The 20,225-nt window shown below is 43.3% G+C and overlaps 1 protein-coding gene across 3 annotated transcripts in view; it reads left to right on the top strand.

Moving 5' to 3' along the window:
• The window catches only part of HMGN3 (high mobility group nucleosomal binding domain 3), a 51,419-nt gene that overhangs the window by 13,520 nt on the left and 17,674 nt on the right, over nt 1-20,225 (top strand). For all 3 annotated transcript variants that reach the window (XM_061623189.1, XM_061623188.1, XM_061623187.1), the window contains exon 2: nt 4,840-4,890. In XM_061623189.1, the coding sequence (XP_061479173.1) occupies nt 4,840-4,890 (51 nt within the window). The remainder of the gene's footprint in view (nt 1-4,839; nt 4,891-20,225) is intronic.

The following is a 20,225-nucleotide window of genomic DNA, read 5'->3' as shown; positions in this document are numbered from 1 at the left end:
TGCATAACCATTAATTAATATTTTTGTTAGCATTTTCCTTATTAACCAAAATGCTGCTTAATTGCCAAGGTGGCTTCTAACAGTTTACAATAATGAAACCAATTACAAAAAATATAACACTCTGGAGCACAATATATTGGCTACCCTACCATACATATTTCCTATAGAAGCCCTATTCTCATGTTACACGTGTGTAGGGCAATTCTGTATCGCCCGTGTAGATTATTTTATTATTTTTAATGAAGTGTACTTCTTAGAAGATCATTCTAAGTCCATATACATATGGACCAATGTAGGTGCAGGATTTTGAATTACATACAACAATGCAATCTTTACAAGAATGTTGTCTTTCCCATGTTTCAGATGAAAAAAAAATCTGTTTGCTGATGCTACTATTAGATTTTTTGATTTTTGAAAAAGTAAATATGAGTAATCACAACTTCAGCCAAAGGAGCACACCATATCAAATTGACAAAAGAAGCTTGGTGAGATCATACATTAAGGCTGCAATCCTGTACCTGTTTATCTAAAAGTAAGCCCCAGGGAACTTATTTCTGAGTAGGCATGCCTGGGATTGCACTGTAAGCCATTTTAATTTTGCAATTACAAAGGGAACGAAAGGAGAAAAGAAAAACTAAACACATTCTTAGAAATATTAAAGGCAGAAGTTCAAAGTATTCTCTCAGATTTTGTTGCAACCTTCTCTGTGTTGAAGAGGATGAGAGTAGTCAAGCCAATTGTAAAATTGTATTTTAAAAATCATTTTTCCACATCTACAGTTCCAGAGCTCTTGCTGAGCTGTTGGCCCGGGTTGGGAATATTTTTCCCTTTCATTCAGCAGTAATGGTAATTGAAGCAGTTAATAAGGCAAGGCTTATCAATACATTTTGTCTCGTCACCAGCTCATAGCAATACTGCATTTCAATTCAGGAGATTCTGCAAAAGAATAATTTACAATTAGATAAGAGTGTCTTAGAGAATCCAATTTCACCCTTCATCTCCTTCCACTCATGCCCCTCAACCTTTGGCATTTACATCAAATGTTTGGTACTACAAGACTTACCACAGCTTATGAAGCATTTTTAAAATCACTGTTAAGTGTTTTATTAAGGAAAATGCCAAGCATTTTGTTACACAGTTCCCCTATCTTATTCAGTAGATTTTTTAAAAAAAGTTACTAACCTTTAACATTTTGGGCATAAATTATATATTGGGGGCTTTTAAGTTGCAAGTTTTGATTCTTCCTTCACGATTAATCACATAATACAGTAAATCTTAAACATACAATTTAAAGATTATTATTATTATTATTATTATTAATAATAATAATAATAATAATAATAATATGATTATAAATAGCAGAACATTTTTAAATAAACTTTTTTTCTTGAAGGGTTCATTCTTACCCTTATAGGCTAAGGCTGCAATCCAATACATTTCTGCTCAGACGTAAGCTTCATTGGGTTCAATGGGACTTACTCCCAGGTCCGTGTGTACTGGATTGCAGCCTAAGACTCTGTTCATTAGCATATTTACTCTGAAGTATGTTGTGCAGTGTTTAGAGTTATGTGCATGATGGCAGCTATATAATGCCTTCCAACATTTGGCTAAAGAGAGCCAGTGTGGTATATGTTGGACTGTGATCTTGGAGAGTCAAGTTCAAACTGCCACTCAGGCATAAAACTCACTATCGGGCCTTAGAGCCCTCGCAGGATTGCTGCTTTAAATTCCTTGGTGGAAGTCTGATATATAGACTATTGGCTGATTTGGTATCAAGGAGTCAGCGTGATTACTTGTAAAATAAAGATGACAGTATGGCAGTAGCTATGGATAGCTAAATTCATCTCCTACTAGGGTTGCCAGGTTCGATCCCTGATCCTGATCCTGTATCTTTAGGAGAAGAGAAAGTCAGCCAAGTGCAAGTGTTCTTGCAACGCTGTAATGGGAAAAACCACAAGGTGGAATTCTCCCTTCCCCCTGCACAACTTTTAAAGATACAGAAGACCTCTTGGTTGCCAGGCCCAGCCTCCAAGAGGTCTTCTGTATCTTTAAAAGTTGTTCAGAGGGAAGGGAGAATTCCACCTTGTGGTTTTTCCCATTACAATGTTGCAAGAACCCCTGCACTTGGCTGACATTCTCTTCTCCTAAAGATACAGGAGAAGTCTCAGGCCCTGAGTCTGGCAACCCTATCTCCTACCCTAGTTAAGTCCAATCTTAGCTGCACTGCTAACTACCTGATTGCACCTGCCCTATTTACCTGTGGAGCTGATTGGATACAATTTTTGAGAAAAAGTATGCAGGATGCTTTCAGTGGAGGATGAAAATATCCCAGGCACCTTTTCTAAGATGTCAAAAAATTTGATGTTAGTGCCTATGAATGAATTTCTTTTTTTTTTAGTCCAATTAATAACTGGCACCTAATGATTTAATATAATTCCAGATCTGGGAAGTTTTGCTTCTGAAATTTCATTCTGTCACTAGTGACATTTAAACAAAACAAAATGGATTGGTGAAAACCAAAAATATGGAATTTGATTATCTTTTTCTTTTATTATTTATTTGTGTTTTATTATTTTCAACATTTTTACCCCACCATTGGCTTACAAATATTTTAAAAGACTATAAACAGTAAAATCTCAGCTATTTTTTTCTTACGATAAAGTCATGATTTGGAAAACAAAATACACAGGCTTACTGAAACTTAAAATTCCAAATATTTGGGCAAGTCTGCCTTGTACCATCATTTCAGGGGAATCTAGCAGAATAGAAATATGGGACATAAGCCAGATAGATCTTGCAGGTTTAATACTTTTACTGCTTTTTAAGCATATTTTAATTGTTGTGACATACTCTGGTTTTTTTAAAAAAAAAGATGAAAAACAAGCCTTGGAGTGTGACGGTTTAGCTAAACAAAACAAACCCCTGGAGTGGGCTCACGATAAAATACTGAAAGTGGGCAACATGGAAGACAGTTACCTTGGCTAGAAGGAACCAGGAAAACCTGTTTTTGTAGTCCTATGGGTGCTTATTTGGAGTAAAGCCCCACTTCATGGGATTTACTTCTGCGTGAGTGTGCCTAGATAGGCTATGTCAGTCTTATTTCATGGCTTCACTAATATAAGACATTTGCTTTCATTTTTGCAGCCTTGCTCGGGTTGAGCAATCAAGCAGTGAGAAATCAACTGTTGTATATGTATGTGTCTAGGCTGCCTATTGCTCCCTCAGGTCTCTTCTCAAAATGTTTCTATTGATTACTTGTTTTCATTACTTCTTTCTTCAGTTCTGTTCTGTGGTAGCTTGTAAAAGAAACTGGAATACTGCACATGTGTAATTGAATGTTTGTTCTACTTGAAGCTGCCACCGAGTCTTCTTCTGATGCTATTTTAATTTTAATTTACATTATATTTTCCCTGGTGGCAAAGGTATTTCAGGGTCTGAGGCATATCAGTTTTAAAGAGTGATGGGCTCACCTTCTAGGACAGCAGTTTGTAACTGAAACCTAATTTAATTTTCATTGCTCAACTGTTCAGGTCTCTCTTCAGCAGAAAACTGTAAATTAGATGTAAGTCAGTAATTGAGGCTGCAATGCTAGACCCATTCATTTGGGAATGAGCCTAATTGAATTAAGTGGGGCTTACTTCTGAGTAGACATGTATAGATTGTCCTGTTACTTAGTCAGGTCAGTCCCATTGAGTTCACTATTGTGTACTGGATTGCATCCTAAGTCAGTTTGCCAATTGGACTGATATGTTGCGGAAGCTGTGCCAGCTTCATGAGTGCCTTAAGTAGAGGCAAGGTGAACTGGAAACATAATTTCCTTGACTTATTTTGGCCAATTCATCTTTTCTGCCTCATGAATCTCTTAATTATTAGTGAAGCCTGCATGTGTCTGGGAAGAGAATCAGCTGGTGCCCCAATGGGTTTCTACATCCTTGTTAGGTTGAGTTTCAGGAGCCTACTTAATACCTTCAACTTACCAATCGCTAACTATTCCAGCCCTTCCCCATTAACAGCCCATGAATGCACCTTGTTAATCAACTGGAAACTCACTGAGGAAATACACGCCTTTCATGTTATAAAGCAGACAATGTAGTATCTCTGTAAAAATCATGCTTCTTGTCACCCTGAAAAACTAATACTGACCTGATTTTAGCATTGGGGCTGTAGCCTGGGAATTCTGCAGTGCCTTTAGGATGTGTCTGGATGCAGTCCTGTATATCTGCCATTTTGTTTAAATGTTCTGTTACTGTCATGTGTAGATGCAAGGGAATTACATATTTAGCCTTCTTGTCTGAATGCTTCTCTGGCATTGAATAAAGTTTAAATACGTTTTATAGTTTCACTCCATTACCCTTATCCCACAGCTAGCCAATGCAACTGCTGTGCTGCTGATAAAAGGTTTAACAGGTATTTTTATTGTATCCATTTGTTATTAAAACTAAACAATACATTTTGAAAGTATTCTAAACAATTTATTTCATATGCATTTTAAAACTGCTTTTAATGAGAAATGTCAAGCCAGCTTGAAAGGCATTTTTTAAATTGATAAGGTCAAATATACTGTCTCTGATTAAAATTTGTATATTTGAGATAGTGCAACCTGCTACTATAATGTTTTATCATGATGTTAAGGGTCACATCACATCTCTGGAAGATGTGAAGCACTGAAAATAAGGGCAGTATAAAAGGAATGGCACTATTTTAGTGGGATAGCAAAACATGTAATGTTTGAATGTTGCTTTCTAATTTTTGTCCAGTATGTCTGATTATCTGCTTTATGTCAACTTTAACTAAGTAGAATGCAGTGTAACTGACTTAATTGTATCATTTCCTTCCTAGTCTCCAGAGGGTGCTGAAGGCAAGGATGCTGCAAAACTAACAAAACAAGAGGCAAGTATGACTCCTTCCTTTGTTTCTCAACAATTCTTTCCTTATATATAAGTGGCTTTATAAGACAAAACATTTGAGAGACTGTGAGGTTAGCTCGTATGTGGCCACAGTGCAACTTATTTGCTAGTACATCCAAGGAGTGGTACAAGCAGGAGGGGCGGGTCAGGCCCAGAATATTTTGTGTATTAAATTTAACAGTACAATGAGTAACCCATCTGGGTCAAGAAAAAAAGCACAAAACCAAACACCCTTGATCTGGTATTTTACATATGGTATGTTAAACAAATTTGCGTATAATCCTACTGGGATTTATATTTTGCTGTGTTTAAGAGAGTGACAGGAAACTACAGACCACTGTAATTTCATCTCCTGTCCTTCTGCACAGACATACTCTAGTTTCTGAAATGTTACGAGCACTAGCTGAATACCTTTCCAGCTTATATGTGCAACAATAAGGGCCAGAAACTTGATTTAAAAGAAGAAAAAGAGAGAGTGAGTGAGGACTGCAAGACTAAACACATCTCGGATGAGAGATGGTGTGGTATCCTTGCCATATCTCTGTGGTGGGGTGTAATGTTCCTCCCACTGGCACCACCTGTCAGGCTCCCACCCGTGGCTCCCACCAGGGAGAAACATAGTTTTTATTTTTCTTTAGCTCACCCTAGCACAGATCTCACAAGATCCCACTGCTAGGCAGCACCACCAGTCACTCCCTGTAAACAATACTGCTAGAGACTTCGCCTAAGTCTCCGTTCTGGCTTATTGTTACTTTGTGTCTGGGTGCACTTGCAGGCCACAACCCCCCTGTATCTTTGTGCCAATAAAGCATACAGCCCTGGGTTGCCCTGGATACTTGATGATACACTATCTCTTCACCGCTGCCACCATTTGATATAGTTTCTCCGCCTTGGTAAATACCCTGCCCACCCTTCTGGTCTGTGAAAGCCCCAGCCAAGGATCAGGCTTTTGGTAAACCAATAGAATATTTATTTATAAACGCCAGGAAATAACAAGATTATGTAAGGTATGTTTAACAAGCGTATGGTTTCATATAGTGTCACTCTTTATGTTTCTGGTCATATATATATTGGCTAAATATCAGCCAAATACAATCCAAGCCTCCCTCAGAACTCTGCCAACCAACTCCTCCAAAATCCCTCTCATCAACCAACCAACCTCCTCAACAACTCCCCCCCGAACTGTCATCCTCTCATTTATACCTTCAGCCATTCAAACACTCAGCCAATCATCATCCAACATTCTCCAGCATTCTAGTCCATGTACCCCCTCTTACTCAGTCACTTACCATATATCACTTAATAAACACGCACTTACCATATTTACAGATATTAAAATACAGGGACATCACATGGGGTATTTGCTTTGAATACAGGTTCATCCCCGGCATCGTCAGGTAGGGCTGGAGAATCCATGGCAGTCAGTGACCACATTCACACCATACATTTGTTCCCTCATAGAGCTACAATTCCCAGAGTTCTCTAGGAAAAGGGACTGACTGTTAAACCTTTCTGGAAATGGTAGCTCTGTGAGGAGAGTAGGAGTCTCCTAACAACTCTTAACACCCTTCACCAACTACACTTCCCAGGATTCTTGGGGGGAAGCCATGACTGTTTAAAGTGGTACAATAGTAGTATAATTGTATAGTGTGATTGTGGGCATTGCCAACAATACTGAGCTAGGTGGGCTAAGTCTAAGACAGCCTCCTATATAGCCAAGAGCATGAGCTGGGCAGTGTCTCCAGTTCATATGTTAGCTCAGTCACATTTGGTAAGCAGTTATTATCTCAGCGTGACCATCTGTCCTACTTGACAGAGGACATTCCTCTATTTGAAAAGCTGACTGGTTTAAAGGTAAAGAAACATAAGAAGGGAGAGCATGCGTGTTGAACAGCAGCTAGCCCCGGATAGCAGCTTTAGCAGCTGCATAGGTCCCCTGGTCAGTTTTCCCCAATATGACATGATTGTTTTTCTATTTTTACAGGGTTTTATTGTATATATAGATATGATATAAACCGCTTTGATATGTTTAATGAAGAGGGGTATACAAATATTTTTACAAATAATAAATAATTTAATTAAAATTTGAGAAATTATTTCTAATTTTGCATCTATACATATAAATTAGCATATGCAAAGTTTATGCAAACCTGTGTCCTCCTTTTTTGGTGGTACATTTCTTCTTTTTTGGTGATGGTGAAGTGGCCAGTCTACTTGGTATCACCACTCCCACACCCCAGAAAATGGAGTATACTCAAGTGTTAATTATAGTACTTCAGAGCATTATATATGTTATCTCAGTAATCCTTACAAAAAAATCCTCTGAAACAAGTCAGCATTATTATTCCCATATTCAGAACTGGTGGGTGGGAGAGAGGTTGAGAGATGGCCTTAGATAAGCTGCCACATCGTCACTTGAGAGAGGTGAGATTTGACTTCCTGATTCACACCTCAGTCTCTTGGCTATGACAGTCTAATGCTACCTACTTTGCAGGTTTCTCTAATGAATGCGATGAGATAGTGTATATTCTTCAGCACTTTGAACATGAACACACACACACACACACACACAAGCATGATATGAATACTAAGAGCTTGATCCAGTCCACCACAGATTGCAGTGCTTGTGTATAGAGGAATCCTCACGGGCATTATAGAATGCTCTGTCCGTGGCATGTAGGCAGTCAGTGCATCAAGCCATTCTGGGAAATGGAAGGCATTGAGGTGCCTGCCATGCCCTGCAATAGCTTAGCATGATGCCTCTTGATGTGCCCATGTCTCTGTGCCACTGGGCATATGTGTGTGTGTGTGTTTAGAGAAACCTGGCCCTATCGTTCCTTGTAGGGATCCATCTGAGCACAGGTACTTCCAGCAGTCATGGAAGACTGGATCAAGCACTCATTTTTTATTATATCAGTTTTCTCACTTGCATGGCACAAATTGTTGCTGCATGGAATACACAATCTTAGCTAAGCCTCTTATTATGTATTATGGAATATATATTGGTGAAACATTCTTGGAACTGCCTTGGGAAGGTTTGACCCTAAAGGGTTATAAATAGTTTTAATAATAATGACAAAAATAAAAAATATGACTAGGCAGTGTAAGGTTCTGCTATTTAAATTCCTTAAGTTATTGATTTCCTCTTTTAAACGTGAAGATATGTACACATACACTGTGAGAGTTCAAATACTCTTATCTCTGAGGGTATGTCTGCAAGTGATCTCATTTCTGTCTGGTACAGTATTGGTTTACTTCATTGGTCTGCTGCTGAGACAGCTTGAATGCAGTGATCTGCTCTGTAGGATTGGAATAGTCCTCAGGGTTGGGAACCTTGTGGGGCAGCTTGAAGCAGTTTCTGCTGTCATAATCTCAAGAGCTTTTTTTAAGTCACTTGACAACAGCACCTTATTTCACATTTCTCTTATTTTTTAAAAAAACATTTTCCTTCTGGGGAATACAACTGTTGTATTTGCATCAATCAGATGGGTGGGTAGAGAACAGCTACATGATATAAGTGAGATTGCGATGATGCGACCAGCAATGTGTCCTCTCGACCCTTGCCCTTCTTGGCTTATTAAAGCTTGCCAAGGTGGTTTGACTGAGTGGATCCAGGGTGTGGTCAATGCATCATTGTGGGAAGGAGTGATTCCAGCTGCCTTGAAAGAGGCGGTGATCTGACCACTCCTGAAAAAGCCCACCCTGGATCCATTGGTTTGTGACAACTACCGACCGGTTGCAAATATCCCCTTTTTAGGGAAGGTGATTGAGAGGATGGTGGCGCAGCAGTTGCAGGTACTCTTGGATGAAAGACATTATCTTGACCCATCCCAGTCTGGGTTCAGGCCTGGTTATGGGACTGAATTGGCCTTGGTCGCCGTGATGGATGACCTTCATCGGGAGAAGGACAGGGGGAGTGCAACCCTGTTATTCTTGATCTCTCAGCGGCTTTTGATACCATTGATCATGGTATCCTTCTGAGCCGACTAGGTGAGATGGGTATTGGAGGCACTGTTTTACAATGGTTCCGATCCTATCTCCAGGGTCACTCTCAGAGAATAGCATTGGGTGATTGTCTTTCGGCCCCGTGGCAGTTGTGCTGTGGGGTGCCTCAGGGTACCATCTTGTCCCCCATGCTGTTTAACATCTATATGAAGCCCTTGGGAGCGGTCATCAGGAGCTTTGGGGCGAGGTGTCAGCAGTATGCTGATGATACCCAGCTCTATTTCGCCATAACATCTGAATTGGGAGAGGCCGTGCAAGCCCTGGACTGCTGCCTGGACTTGGTGGTGGGCTGGATGAGGGCCAGTAAACTGAGTCTGAATCCTAACAAGATGGAGGCTCTGTGGGTTGGTGGTTCCCGAGTTTGGATAATTAGTCAGTTAAGAACATAAGAAGAGCCTGCTGGATCAGGCCAGTGGCCCATCTAGTCCAGCGGCCCATCTAGTCCAGCATCCTGTTCTCACAGTGGCCAACCAGGTGCCTGGGGAAGCCCGCAAGCAGGACCCGAGTGCGAGAACACTCTCCCCTCCTGAGGCTTCTGGCAACTGGTTTTCAGAAGCATGCTGCCTCTGACTAGGGTGGCAGAGCACAGCCATCACGGCTAGTAGCCATTGATAGCCCTGTCCTCCATGAATTTGTCTAATCTTCTTTTAAAGCCATCCAAACTGGTGGCCATTACTGCATCTTGTGGGAGCAAATTTCATAGTTTAACTATGCGCTGAGTAAAGAAGTACTTCCTTTTGTCTGTCCTGAATCTTCCAACATTCAGCTTCTTTGAATGTCCATGAGTTCTAGTATTATGAGAGAGGGAGAAGAACTTTTCTCTATCCACTTTCTCAATGCCATGCATAATTTTATACACTTCTATCATGTCTCCTCTGACCCGCCTTTTCTCTAAACTAAAAAGCCCCAAATGCTGCAACCTTTCCTCGTAAGGGAGTCGCTCCATCCCCTTGATCATTCTAGTTGCCTTCTTCTGAACCTTTTCCAACTCTATAATATCCTTTTTGAGATGAGGCGACCAGAACTGTACACAGTATTCCAAATGTGGCCGCACCATAGATTTATACAACGGCATTATGATATCGGCTGTTTTATTTTCAATACCTTTCCTAATTATCGCTAGCATGGAATTTGCCTTTTTCACAGCTGCCACACACTGGGTCGACATTTTCATCATGCTGTCCACTACAACCCCGAGGTCTCTCTCCTGGTCGGACACCGCCAGTTCAGACCCCATGGGCGTATATGTGAAATTAAGATTTTTGCTCCAATATGCATAATTTTACACTTGTTTATATTGAATTGCATTTGCCATTTTTCCACCCATTCACTCAGTTTGGAGAGGTCTTTTTGGAGCTCTTCGCAATCCCTTTTTGTTTTAACAACCCTGAACAATTTAGTGTCGTCTGCAAACTTGGCCACTTCACTGCTCACTCCTAATTCTAGGTCATTATGAACAAGTTGAAAAGTACAGGCCCCAATACCGATCCTTGAGGGACTCCACTTTTTACAGCCCTCCATTGGGAGAACTGTCCGTTTATTCCTACTCTCTGCTTTCTGCTTCTTAACCAATTCCTTATCCACAAGAGGACCTCTCCTCTTATTCCATGACTGCTAAGCTTCTTCAGAAGTCTTTGGTGAGGTACCTTGTCAAACGTTTTTTGAAAGTCTAAGTACACTATGTCCACTGGATCACCTCTATCTGTATGCTTGTTGACACTCTCAAAGAATTCTAGTAGGTTACTGAGACAGGACTTTCCCTTGCAGAAGCCATGCTGGCTCTGCTTCAGCAAGGCTTGTTCTTCTATGTGCTTAGTTAATCTAGCTTTAATCATACTTTCTACCAGTTTTCCAGGGACAGAAGTTAAGCTAACTGGCCTGTAATTTCCGGGATCCCCTCTGGATCCCTTTTTGAAGATTGGCGTTACATTTGTCACTTTCCAGTCCTCAGGCACGGAGGAGGACCCGAGGGACAAGTTACATATTTTAGTTAGCAGATCAGCAATTTCACATTTGAGTTCTTTGAGAACTCTCGGGTGGATGCCATCCGGGCCCGGTGATTTGTCAGTTTTTATATTGTCCATTAAGCCTAGAACTTCCTCTCTCGTTACCACTATTTGTCTCAGTTCCTCAGAATCCCTTCCTGCAAATGTTAGTTCAGGTTCAGGGATCTGCCCTATATCTTCCACTGTGAAGACAGATGCAAAGAATTCATTTAGCTTCTCTGCAGTCTCCTTATCGTTCTTTAGTACACCTTTGACTCCCTTATCATCCAAGGGTCCAATCGCCTCCCTAGATGGTCTCCTGCTTTGAATGTATTTATAGAATTTTTTGTTGTTGGTTTTTATGTTCTTAGCAATGTGCTCCTCAAATTCTTTTTTAGCATCCCTTATTGTCTTCTTGCATTTTTTTTGCCAGAGTTTGTGTTCTTTTTTATTTTCTTCATTCGGACAAGACTTCCATTTTCTGAAGGAAGACTTTTTGCCTCTAAGAGCTTCCTTGACTTTGCTCGTTAACCATGCTGGCATCTTCTTGGCCCTGGCGGTACCTTTTCTGATCTGCGGTATGCACTCCAGCTGAGCTTCTAATATAGTGTTTTTAAACAACTTCCAAGCATTTTCGAGTGACGTGACCCTCTGGACTTTGTTTTTCAGCTTTCTTTTTACCAATCCCCTAATTTTTGTGAAGTTTCCTCTTTTGAAGTCAAATGTGACCGTGTTGGATTTTCTTGGCAATTGGCCATTTACATGTATGTTTAATTTAATAGCACTATGGTCACTGCTCCCAATCGGTTCCACAACACTTACATCTCACACCAGGTCCCGGTCCCCACTGAGGATTAAGTCCAGGGTTGCCGTCCCTCTGGTCGGTTGCATGACCAGCTGGTCTAGGGAATAGTCATATAGAATATCTAGAAATTTTGCTTCTTTGTCATGACTGGAACACATATGCGGCCAGTCTATGTCTGGGTAGTTGAAGTCACCCATTACTACCACATTTCCTAGTTTGGATGCTTCCTCAATTTCATTTCTCATCTCAAGGTCTCCCTGAGCATTTTGATCAGGGGGACGATAGATCGTCCCCAGAATTAAATCCCTCCTGGGGCATGGTATCACCACCCACAACGATTCTGTGGAGGAGTCCACCTCTTTTGGGGTTTCGAGCTTGCTGGATTCAATGCCTTCTTTCATGTATAGAGCGACTCCGCCACCAATACGTCCTTCCCTGTCCTTCCGATATAGTTTATATCCAGGGATAACCGTATCCCACTGGTTTTCTCCATTCCACCAGGTCTCCGTTATGCTCACTATATCCATGCTCTCCTCTAAGACCAAGCACTCCAGTTCTCCCATCTTGGTTCGGAGACTCCTAGCATTAGCATACAGGCACTTGTAAGCAGTGTCTCTCTTCAAGTGTCTTTGGCACTTGTGGTTTGGCCTGTGGTAAGTTTGCTCTTCTGAATTTATATCCTGTGCCCCTGCTCTCACAATGCCTACTTCTAGGCCTACCCCTTTTAAAATTTCATCATTTCTTTGGTTTTTATCCCAGGGAGGAGGTTTATTCCGAACCAGACCTTCCTCAGCTCCTGTCGGGTTTCCCCCCTCAGTCAGTTTAAAAGCTGCTCTGCCACCTTTTTAATTTTAAGTGCCAGCAGTCTGGTTCCATTCTGGTTCAAGTGGAGCCCGTCCCTTTTGTACAAGCCCAGCTTGTCCCAAAATGTTCCCCAGTGCCTAACAAATCCAAACCCTTCCAGCCGACACCATCATCTCATCCACGCATTGAGACTACAAAGCTGTGCCTGTCTGGCTGGTCCTGTGCGTGGAACCGGTACCATTTCAGAGAAAGCCACCTTGGAGGTCCTGGCTTTCAGCATCCTACCTAGCAACCTACATTTTGCTTCCAGGACCTCACGGCTGCATTTCCCCATGTTGTTGGTGCCAACGTGCACCACGACCACTGACTCCTCCCCAGCACTGTCTACCAAACTATCTAAACGACGGGCGATATCCGCAACCTTCGCACCAGGCAGGCAAAACACCTTGCAGTGTACACACCCATCACACACCCCACTGTCTATGTTCCTAATGATCAAATCACCCACTACAAGGATCCCTCCACCGCCCGGAGATATATCCTTGGCACGAGAGGATAGCTGCTCATCCCCCAAGAAATGGGTCCCTTCTAAGGGATCGTTTCCCTCTTCCTCAGCTGGATGCTCTCCTTCCCTGAGACCATCGTTCTCCATGATAGCAGAAGAGCTATCATCGTTGGAGTGGGACACAGCTATAACGTCCCTGAAGGCCTCCTCCACACACCTCTCTGCCTCTCTCAGCTTTTCCAGTTCCACCACCTTGGCCTCAAGGAAATGAAGGCGATAGACCGGGTGGCTCCGAAACGTCCTCTCCCCCTGAATAGAACTCAGACTGCACCCTGGTACACACCACGGTTGCGGGGTCTGAGTCAGGAGGTGAGACGACTAGAACGCCGGTGGTGGAAATCTTGTGCTGAAAACGATCGGACACTGGTTAGAGCGGCAATAGCGGCCTACCAGCAGGCAACAAAGGCAGCAAAGAGGCAATTCTTTGCTGCCTCTATTGCGTCAGCAGAGTGTTGTCCCAGGAGGTTGTTCCAAGTGGTCCGGAGCCTGGTCGGTCCAGTTGCTCAGGAACCTATGGAGCATTCTAAAGCCTCCTGTGACACTTTTGCCAAACACTTTGCCGATAAAATCGAGCGCCTGAAGAGTAGGATTCCGTACGCCGTGGTTACAGGTAGTGGACCAGAGTCGGCCAGTTGCATTCCGGTCTGCTGGGATCGGTTTCAGCCTCTTCTCTCTGAGGAAGTGGAGAAGGTGTTCTCTACTGTGAAGCCAACCACTTGCTTGCTTGATCCTTGCCCTTCGTGGCTCATTATGAGCTGCAAAGAGAGACTAGGCAAAGGGATCAAGGCAGTGGTAAATGCGTCCTTGGAAGAGGGTGCAATGCCATCAGCCCTCAAGGAGGCAGTGATAAAGCCCATCTTGAAAAAGTTCTCCTTGGATCCCCAAGAGTTGAACAACTTCCGCCCAGTCTCTAATTTACCATTCTTGGGCAAGGTGGTTGACCGAGTGGTGGCTAAACAGTTACAGACACACTTGGATGAAGCAGATTACTTAGATCCTTTCCAATCGGGCTTCAGGACTGGACACGGAACTGAAACAGCCTTGGTCGCTCTGGTGGATGATATGAGGAGGGCGTTGGATAGGGGAGAATACACATTCCTCGTCCTCCTGGATCTCTCAGCGGCTTTTGATACCATTGACCACGGTATCCTTTTAAACTGCCTGGAGGGACTGGGAATAGGGGGCACTGTTTTACGGTGGTTCCGTTCCTATCTCTCAGACAGGCAACAACGGGTAGCATTGGGGGATGAGGTTTCAGACACTTGGCCTTTCAACTGCGGAGTGCCACAGGGTTCTATCCTCTCACCCATGCTATTCAACATCTATATGAAACTGCTGGGAGCCATCATCAGGAGTTTGGGGCTGCAGTGTCACCAATACGCGGATGACACTCAGCTCTATCTCTCATTTAAGTCCTCACCAGAGTTGGCTGTGAATACCTTGTCCAAATGCCTGGAGTCCGTAAGTGGATGGATGAGAGAGAACAGACTGAAGCTAAATCCCGACAAGACCGAGGTGTTGCTCATGGGTGATAAGAGAAGGTTGGGAGATTTAAACTTGGTGCTTAATGGGGTGAAATTACCCCTGAAGGACCAGGTCCGCAGCCTAGAGGTCATTCTTGACTCCCAGCTGTCCATGGAGGCTCAGGTCTCGGCAGTGAGCCGGGCAGCTTGGTATCAACTACATGTGATACAGAGGCTGCGACCCTACCTTCCTGTACATCTGCTCCCACGAGTGTTACATGCCCTGGTCTCCTCTCGTTTAGACTACTGTAATGCGCTCTACGTGGGGTTACCCTTGAAAACGGTCTGGAAATTGCAGCTGGTACAGAATGCTGCGGCACCCTTGATAAAGCAGAGCCGTCACTGGGATCATATCACCCCAGTGTTGGTAGTTCTACACTGGTTACCAGTTGTTTACCAGGCCCAATTCAAGGTGTTGGTATTGACCTTTAAAACCCTATACGGTTTCGGCCCAGTTTATCTGAAGGAACGCCTCCAGTATCACCAATTATGCCGCCAAACAAGATCAGCCTCACAAGACCTTCTCTCGGTCCCACCAGTGAAAACAGCTAGGCTGGTGCGGACCAGAGAGAGGGCATTTTCGATTGTGGCCCCCACCCTCTGGAACTCGCTTCCTTTTGACCTTCGACATGCCTCCTCCCTGATGGGTTTTCGCCGAGCCTTAAAGACCTGGCTATTCAGGCAGGCCTATGGGATTTCTGGGGTGGACTAGTTTTATGGTGTATTAACTGAAATATGGTTTTAGATAAATTGATGGTGCTGTTGTGATTTGTTGATGTATATTGTTTTATTGTATTTGAACTGCTGTACGTCGCCCAGAGTGTCCGTTGACTCGGACAGATGGGCGACTAACAAATAAAAATTTATTTATTTATTTATTTATTTAAGTCGTTCCCGGAGAGCCAGGAGCTCATTGCACCGAGAGCACACCCACGACTTCTGTCCAACAGGCAGATAGTCGTACATGCTGCAGGCAGTACAAAACACTGGAAAGCCCCCACACCCCTGCTGGCTTCTTACCTGCATAGTTTTGTTTAAGGTTTATTATGTCAATGAGTTAGAAACTGCGGTTTAGTTGAGGTCAGGGAACAGACGGGCAGAGTGGGGGGCCCTGGCCTCCTCGCCCTGCTGCCGAACTCGCTCTGCTGGTGGAGCAGGCTCCCTCGCTAGGGTGCTATGAATTTATATGTGTGGCTGGTTCCTCCCAGCTACTGCTGCCAGCCAATGATGTGTTAATTGAGGCTGATGGCTCAACTATCAGCTGGGGCTTAACTCTTTAGGATTATCTCAGGCTTCCTTCCTGAGCGAGGGGCGGGGCTGTTTAAGTTTTTGGCTGCTTTTAATCTAAGCAAGGGGCTGCGACTTCCAGGCAAGTCTTTTTTGTATGTTGTTTTCCCACGTAGAACAGCCTGCTTTGGATGGGGTCGTCCTCCCTCTGAAAGAGCAGGTCTGTGGTCTGGGGGTGCTCCTGGATCCATCTTTGTTGCTAGAGGCCCAGGTGACCTCAGTGGCTAGGAATGCCTTTTACCAGCTTCGGCTGGTAAGACAGGTGCGGCCGTTTCTGGACCAGGATAGCCTGACCACTGTTGTCCATGCACTGGTAACCTCCAGGCTGGATTACTGTCATGTGATCTATGTGGGGCTGCCCTTGAGGTTGGTCTGGAAGCTGCAGCTGGTGCAAAATGCGGCAGTGAGACTGCTCACTGGGGCAGGGTATCGCCAACATGTCACCCCACTGCTGAAAGAATTGCACTGGCTGCCCATGTGGTACTGGGCCAAGTTCAAGGTTTTAGTTTTGGTGTACAACGCCCTATACAGCTTGGGACTAGGATACCTGAAAGACCATCTTATCCCTTATATACCCAACCGATCACTGTGCTCTGCAGGTGAGGGCCTCCTGCAGATACCATCTTATCAGGAGGTCCGTTCCGCACAACATAGGAAACGGGCCTTTAGTGTGGCAGCACCTACCCTGTGGAATTCCCTCCCCTTGAATATTAGACAGGCGCCATCTCTGCTATCTTTTTGGCGCCTTTTGAAGACTTTCCTCTTTCAACAAGCCTTTTAAGTTGAGACCTATCCCAGTCTTCATCTGTGTTGGAATTGCTTGTTAATATGTTAATTTTTTTAAACAGTATGTTTTTTAACCCTTTTTAAAAGGTGTTTTAAAAGCTTTCTAAAAAAATATTTTTAAAGTTTTCTTTTGGTGTATTTTAAGGTCTGTTTTTTGATGTTTTGATGTGTTTTTAGCGCTTCTATTTGCCTTCCTGGGCTCCTGCTGGGAGGAAGGGCGGGATATAAATAAAATAATAAATAAATAAATAAGTGTGAAACAAAGAGACAGATTGAATTCCTGCATGTACTATGCTGATAGTTATTAAGGAGTTGGCCAACGGTGGTAGTGCTTTCAGGGTAATGCTTTGCTGTATCTGAACTCTCAAAGGACCAAATTCAGGCTGTGCTTTTGGATGGTCTGATTAAGTTATGAAGTCAGATAATGAGAAGGGCATCTGCATGTCCAGGGTTCTCATTCTATCTTGCAAAGCTGGTGAGGGGCATTCACATTGAAGCTAATAGGTATGAACTTTTTTGCCCTGACTGAACCTAAACTTCATGCTTAGCAAATCTTTCCCAGGTAGAATGAAAATAACAAGAGTCAAGGGCCTGAAAGGGATACTCAGATGACCAGTGAGGTTGAACATCTCCGTAACATCACCTGTAGGCTTCCTGGTGTGTGCTTCAACATTGTGCTAAGGCAAACATTTCACCATGCAAGGATTTCTACTTGTACAACCTGTTCTGGGGATTGTCAACCCTTTAAAGCAGATTTGGGGATGCTGCAGGGCACACAGGGGGGCGGGGGGGACAGTCCCATTGCGTTAGCCGTAATCCTTGTGTGCACACAATTATTTAGATAAATACTGCCCCCAGTTTGTACATTTCCTTAAGTGACATCTCTGTAGGCATAATGGGGAAGCATGAATGTTTACATGTGCATACCATGCCTACAGTGTAATACGTGATACAATTGCATGCACTGATGATTATGCAGTTTCCTCTTTTTCTTGAGGGGAAGAGTCATGGGATTCATCCATGTATATTGGGTGGGGAACCTTTGGCTTTTCAGCTAATCATGGGTCCAATTAGGCCCCCAAGGCCATTTTCCCCAAACCATGCCCACCAGCTGATGTCACATTAGTGAGGGCAAGCATTTGAAGACGTGCTGCCATCTGCCCTTCAGCTGATGAGCAGATCAGAATGCTCTTTCAGCCCCTCCACGCTTCTCCGCTAGACCACAGCCGTCTGAAGTAGAAGCACAAAGGGGTGGGGGTTTGAAGGTGCACTTCCACCCATCCTTCAGCTGATACACTGATTGGAGTCAACCTTAAATCCCTTCTGCACTTGTCTGCCAGACCTCATAAGTCTGAAGGGGGGGGCATTTGAAGGTCTGCTCTGATCTGCCCTTCAGGTGATGAGAATCTACGTTCAATCCCGTCCACGCTTCTCTGTGTGGAAAGAGGGTGTTTGAAGGCAGGCAGATCTGAGAGCACCTTCAGGTTCATTTTGAAGTCCAGAAAATCAGGGCTTCAAAGGGAAGCATCACCTGATGCCACTATGACATCAGGTGACTGACAAGTGTGTGGCTTCACCCATCTGTCAACTCGGGCCTGCCAGGGGTTGGGGACATGAAGATCTGGCCTTCCTGTAAGAGAAGGTTCTGCACCCTTGTTGTTTATGGCCATGTTGCATGTTACACAGTATACACATGTCCCCAGAGCATCCAAGGTATCTGTCCTGACCACTTACTAAGTGTTTAGTTCCAACAGATTTGGGATTATTATTATTGTTGTTGTTGTTGTTGTTGTTGTTATTGCATTTATATACCACCCCATAGCCGAAGCTGTCTGGGTGGTTTACAACAGGAGACAGGGCGTGTGCACACTAGTCACTTCAAATGCAGCAAGAATGGTTTTTCTGGGTGCTTTTTGAAGCAACTGTGCTGTCTACAGTCCACACCTCCCTTCCCCATTGCTGACTTCAGAGCTTTCAGGACCACCCGCAGCAAAGTGTTGGGCAAATCACTGTTTCTGCCTGAGCCTCCAGCAAAGTATTTCCATTGGCCGCACCTGGAAGACAGATGGATTAATCTACCAATAAGCTGTGAAATCTGCCTGAAGCTGATTTTTTTTTAAAAAAAAATGCACTTGAACTGATCTGACCAGGTTTTAGAGTAAAAGGGGAAGAGTTTGACTGGCATTGTGTGCTCCCATTTTCAGAAAAGAGAAGTGGAAATGCACTGGAACCAGCACAACAGTAAGAGTGTCTCTATCCCCAGGGCACCCAACTCATAGGACATTTCTTCAGCTGACTTGAATGCCAGCATGTTCCATTCTGTAAACTATGAATCGCTTGGAGACCATTTCTTCAGCCAGAATTACAAATTCAATTCCCTGCAGTCTTATATTGTAGGAATCATCCAGTTGGCAATTGTCCTGTGCAAGGTTCATTGAACTGGTCATGATCTTGTGCAGACCATGTTTGTTTCATTGGGGCTTACTGCTAGATTGTTCCTTGTTCCACTATCCAATGAAATCCCATTTTATGGCAGGAAATATTTACATATATTTAAAAGAATTTGATTGATGCAGCCTTTCGTATTAAACTACTCTCAAAACAACAGACATTTTCACTAGCGTTTGCCTTATATGTACAGTAAGGGAATGTTTCCAGATCAGATCAATGTATGAATGTCCTTATTTTCAAAAAAGTTGCCAATCTGAATGAACAATTTTTATTTACAAAACCAAGTGCCGCCCTTGGATAATTAACAATAAAATGCCTCTCTTCTGAAGTACTTTAATGTTCTCTAGAGGGCATATTTGAACTTAAAAAACCTTAATGCTAATTGTGGAAACAAGACATGTAAAAATTTGTAAACCATGTTAACGTAATTGGCTTGAGGCTAAGTTGTGGGTTTTTTGTTTTTTAAAAGATGGCTATGTGAAGAAAACATTTTTTGAAACAAGCAAAAACTAGCCATAGCTGCTGAATGAAACAGTAATTTATTTGAAAATTGGGCAGTTTCTTCAGCCTGACACTGGCATGATATAGTTAAATAACTCTGTTCATCACTGTGACCTGCAGCCTGGTGCATTGCTCCAGTAAATGTAGGCTGTACCTTTAACTACGACTGAGGCTTATTTCTGTCACATAAAGAAATTTGCATATGGCACTGGATTCTCTACTGACATCCTTGTGTGGGGCCAGATGCATGCCGCTATCCCCAAGAATTGAACAACTTTCGCCCAGTTTCTAATTTACCATTCTTTGGCCACCACTCGCTCAATCACCTTGCCCAACAGTTACAGACACACTTGGATGAAGCAGATTATTTGGATCCATTCCAGTCGGGCTTCAGGACTGGTCATGGAACTGAAACAGCCTTGGTTGCTCTGGTGGATGATTTAAGGAGGGCGTTGGACAAGGGAGAACATGCATTCCTCATCCTCCTGGATCTCTCAGCGGCTTTTGATACTGTCGACCACGGTATCCTTTGAGATCGCCTGAAGGGAATGGGAATAGGGGGCACCGTCTTACGGTGGTTCCGTTCCTATCTCTCAGACAGGCAAC

Source organism: Rhineura floridana, chromosome 4, assembly GCF_030035675.1.
Source record: "Rhineura floridana isolate rRhiFlo1 chromosome 4, rRhiFlo1.hap2, whole genome shotgun sequence".
In the NCBI taxonomy this organism is placed as follows: Eukaryota; Metazoa; Chordata; class Lepidosauria; order Squamata; family Rhineuridae; genus Rhineura; species Rhineura floridana.
This window is presented reverse-complemented; position numbering and strand designations above follow the sequence as displayed.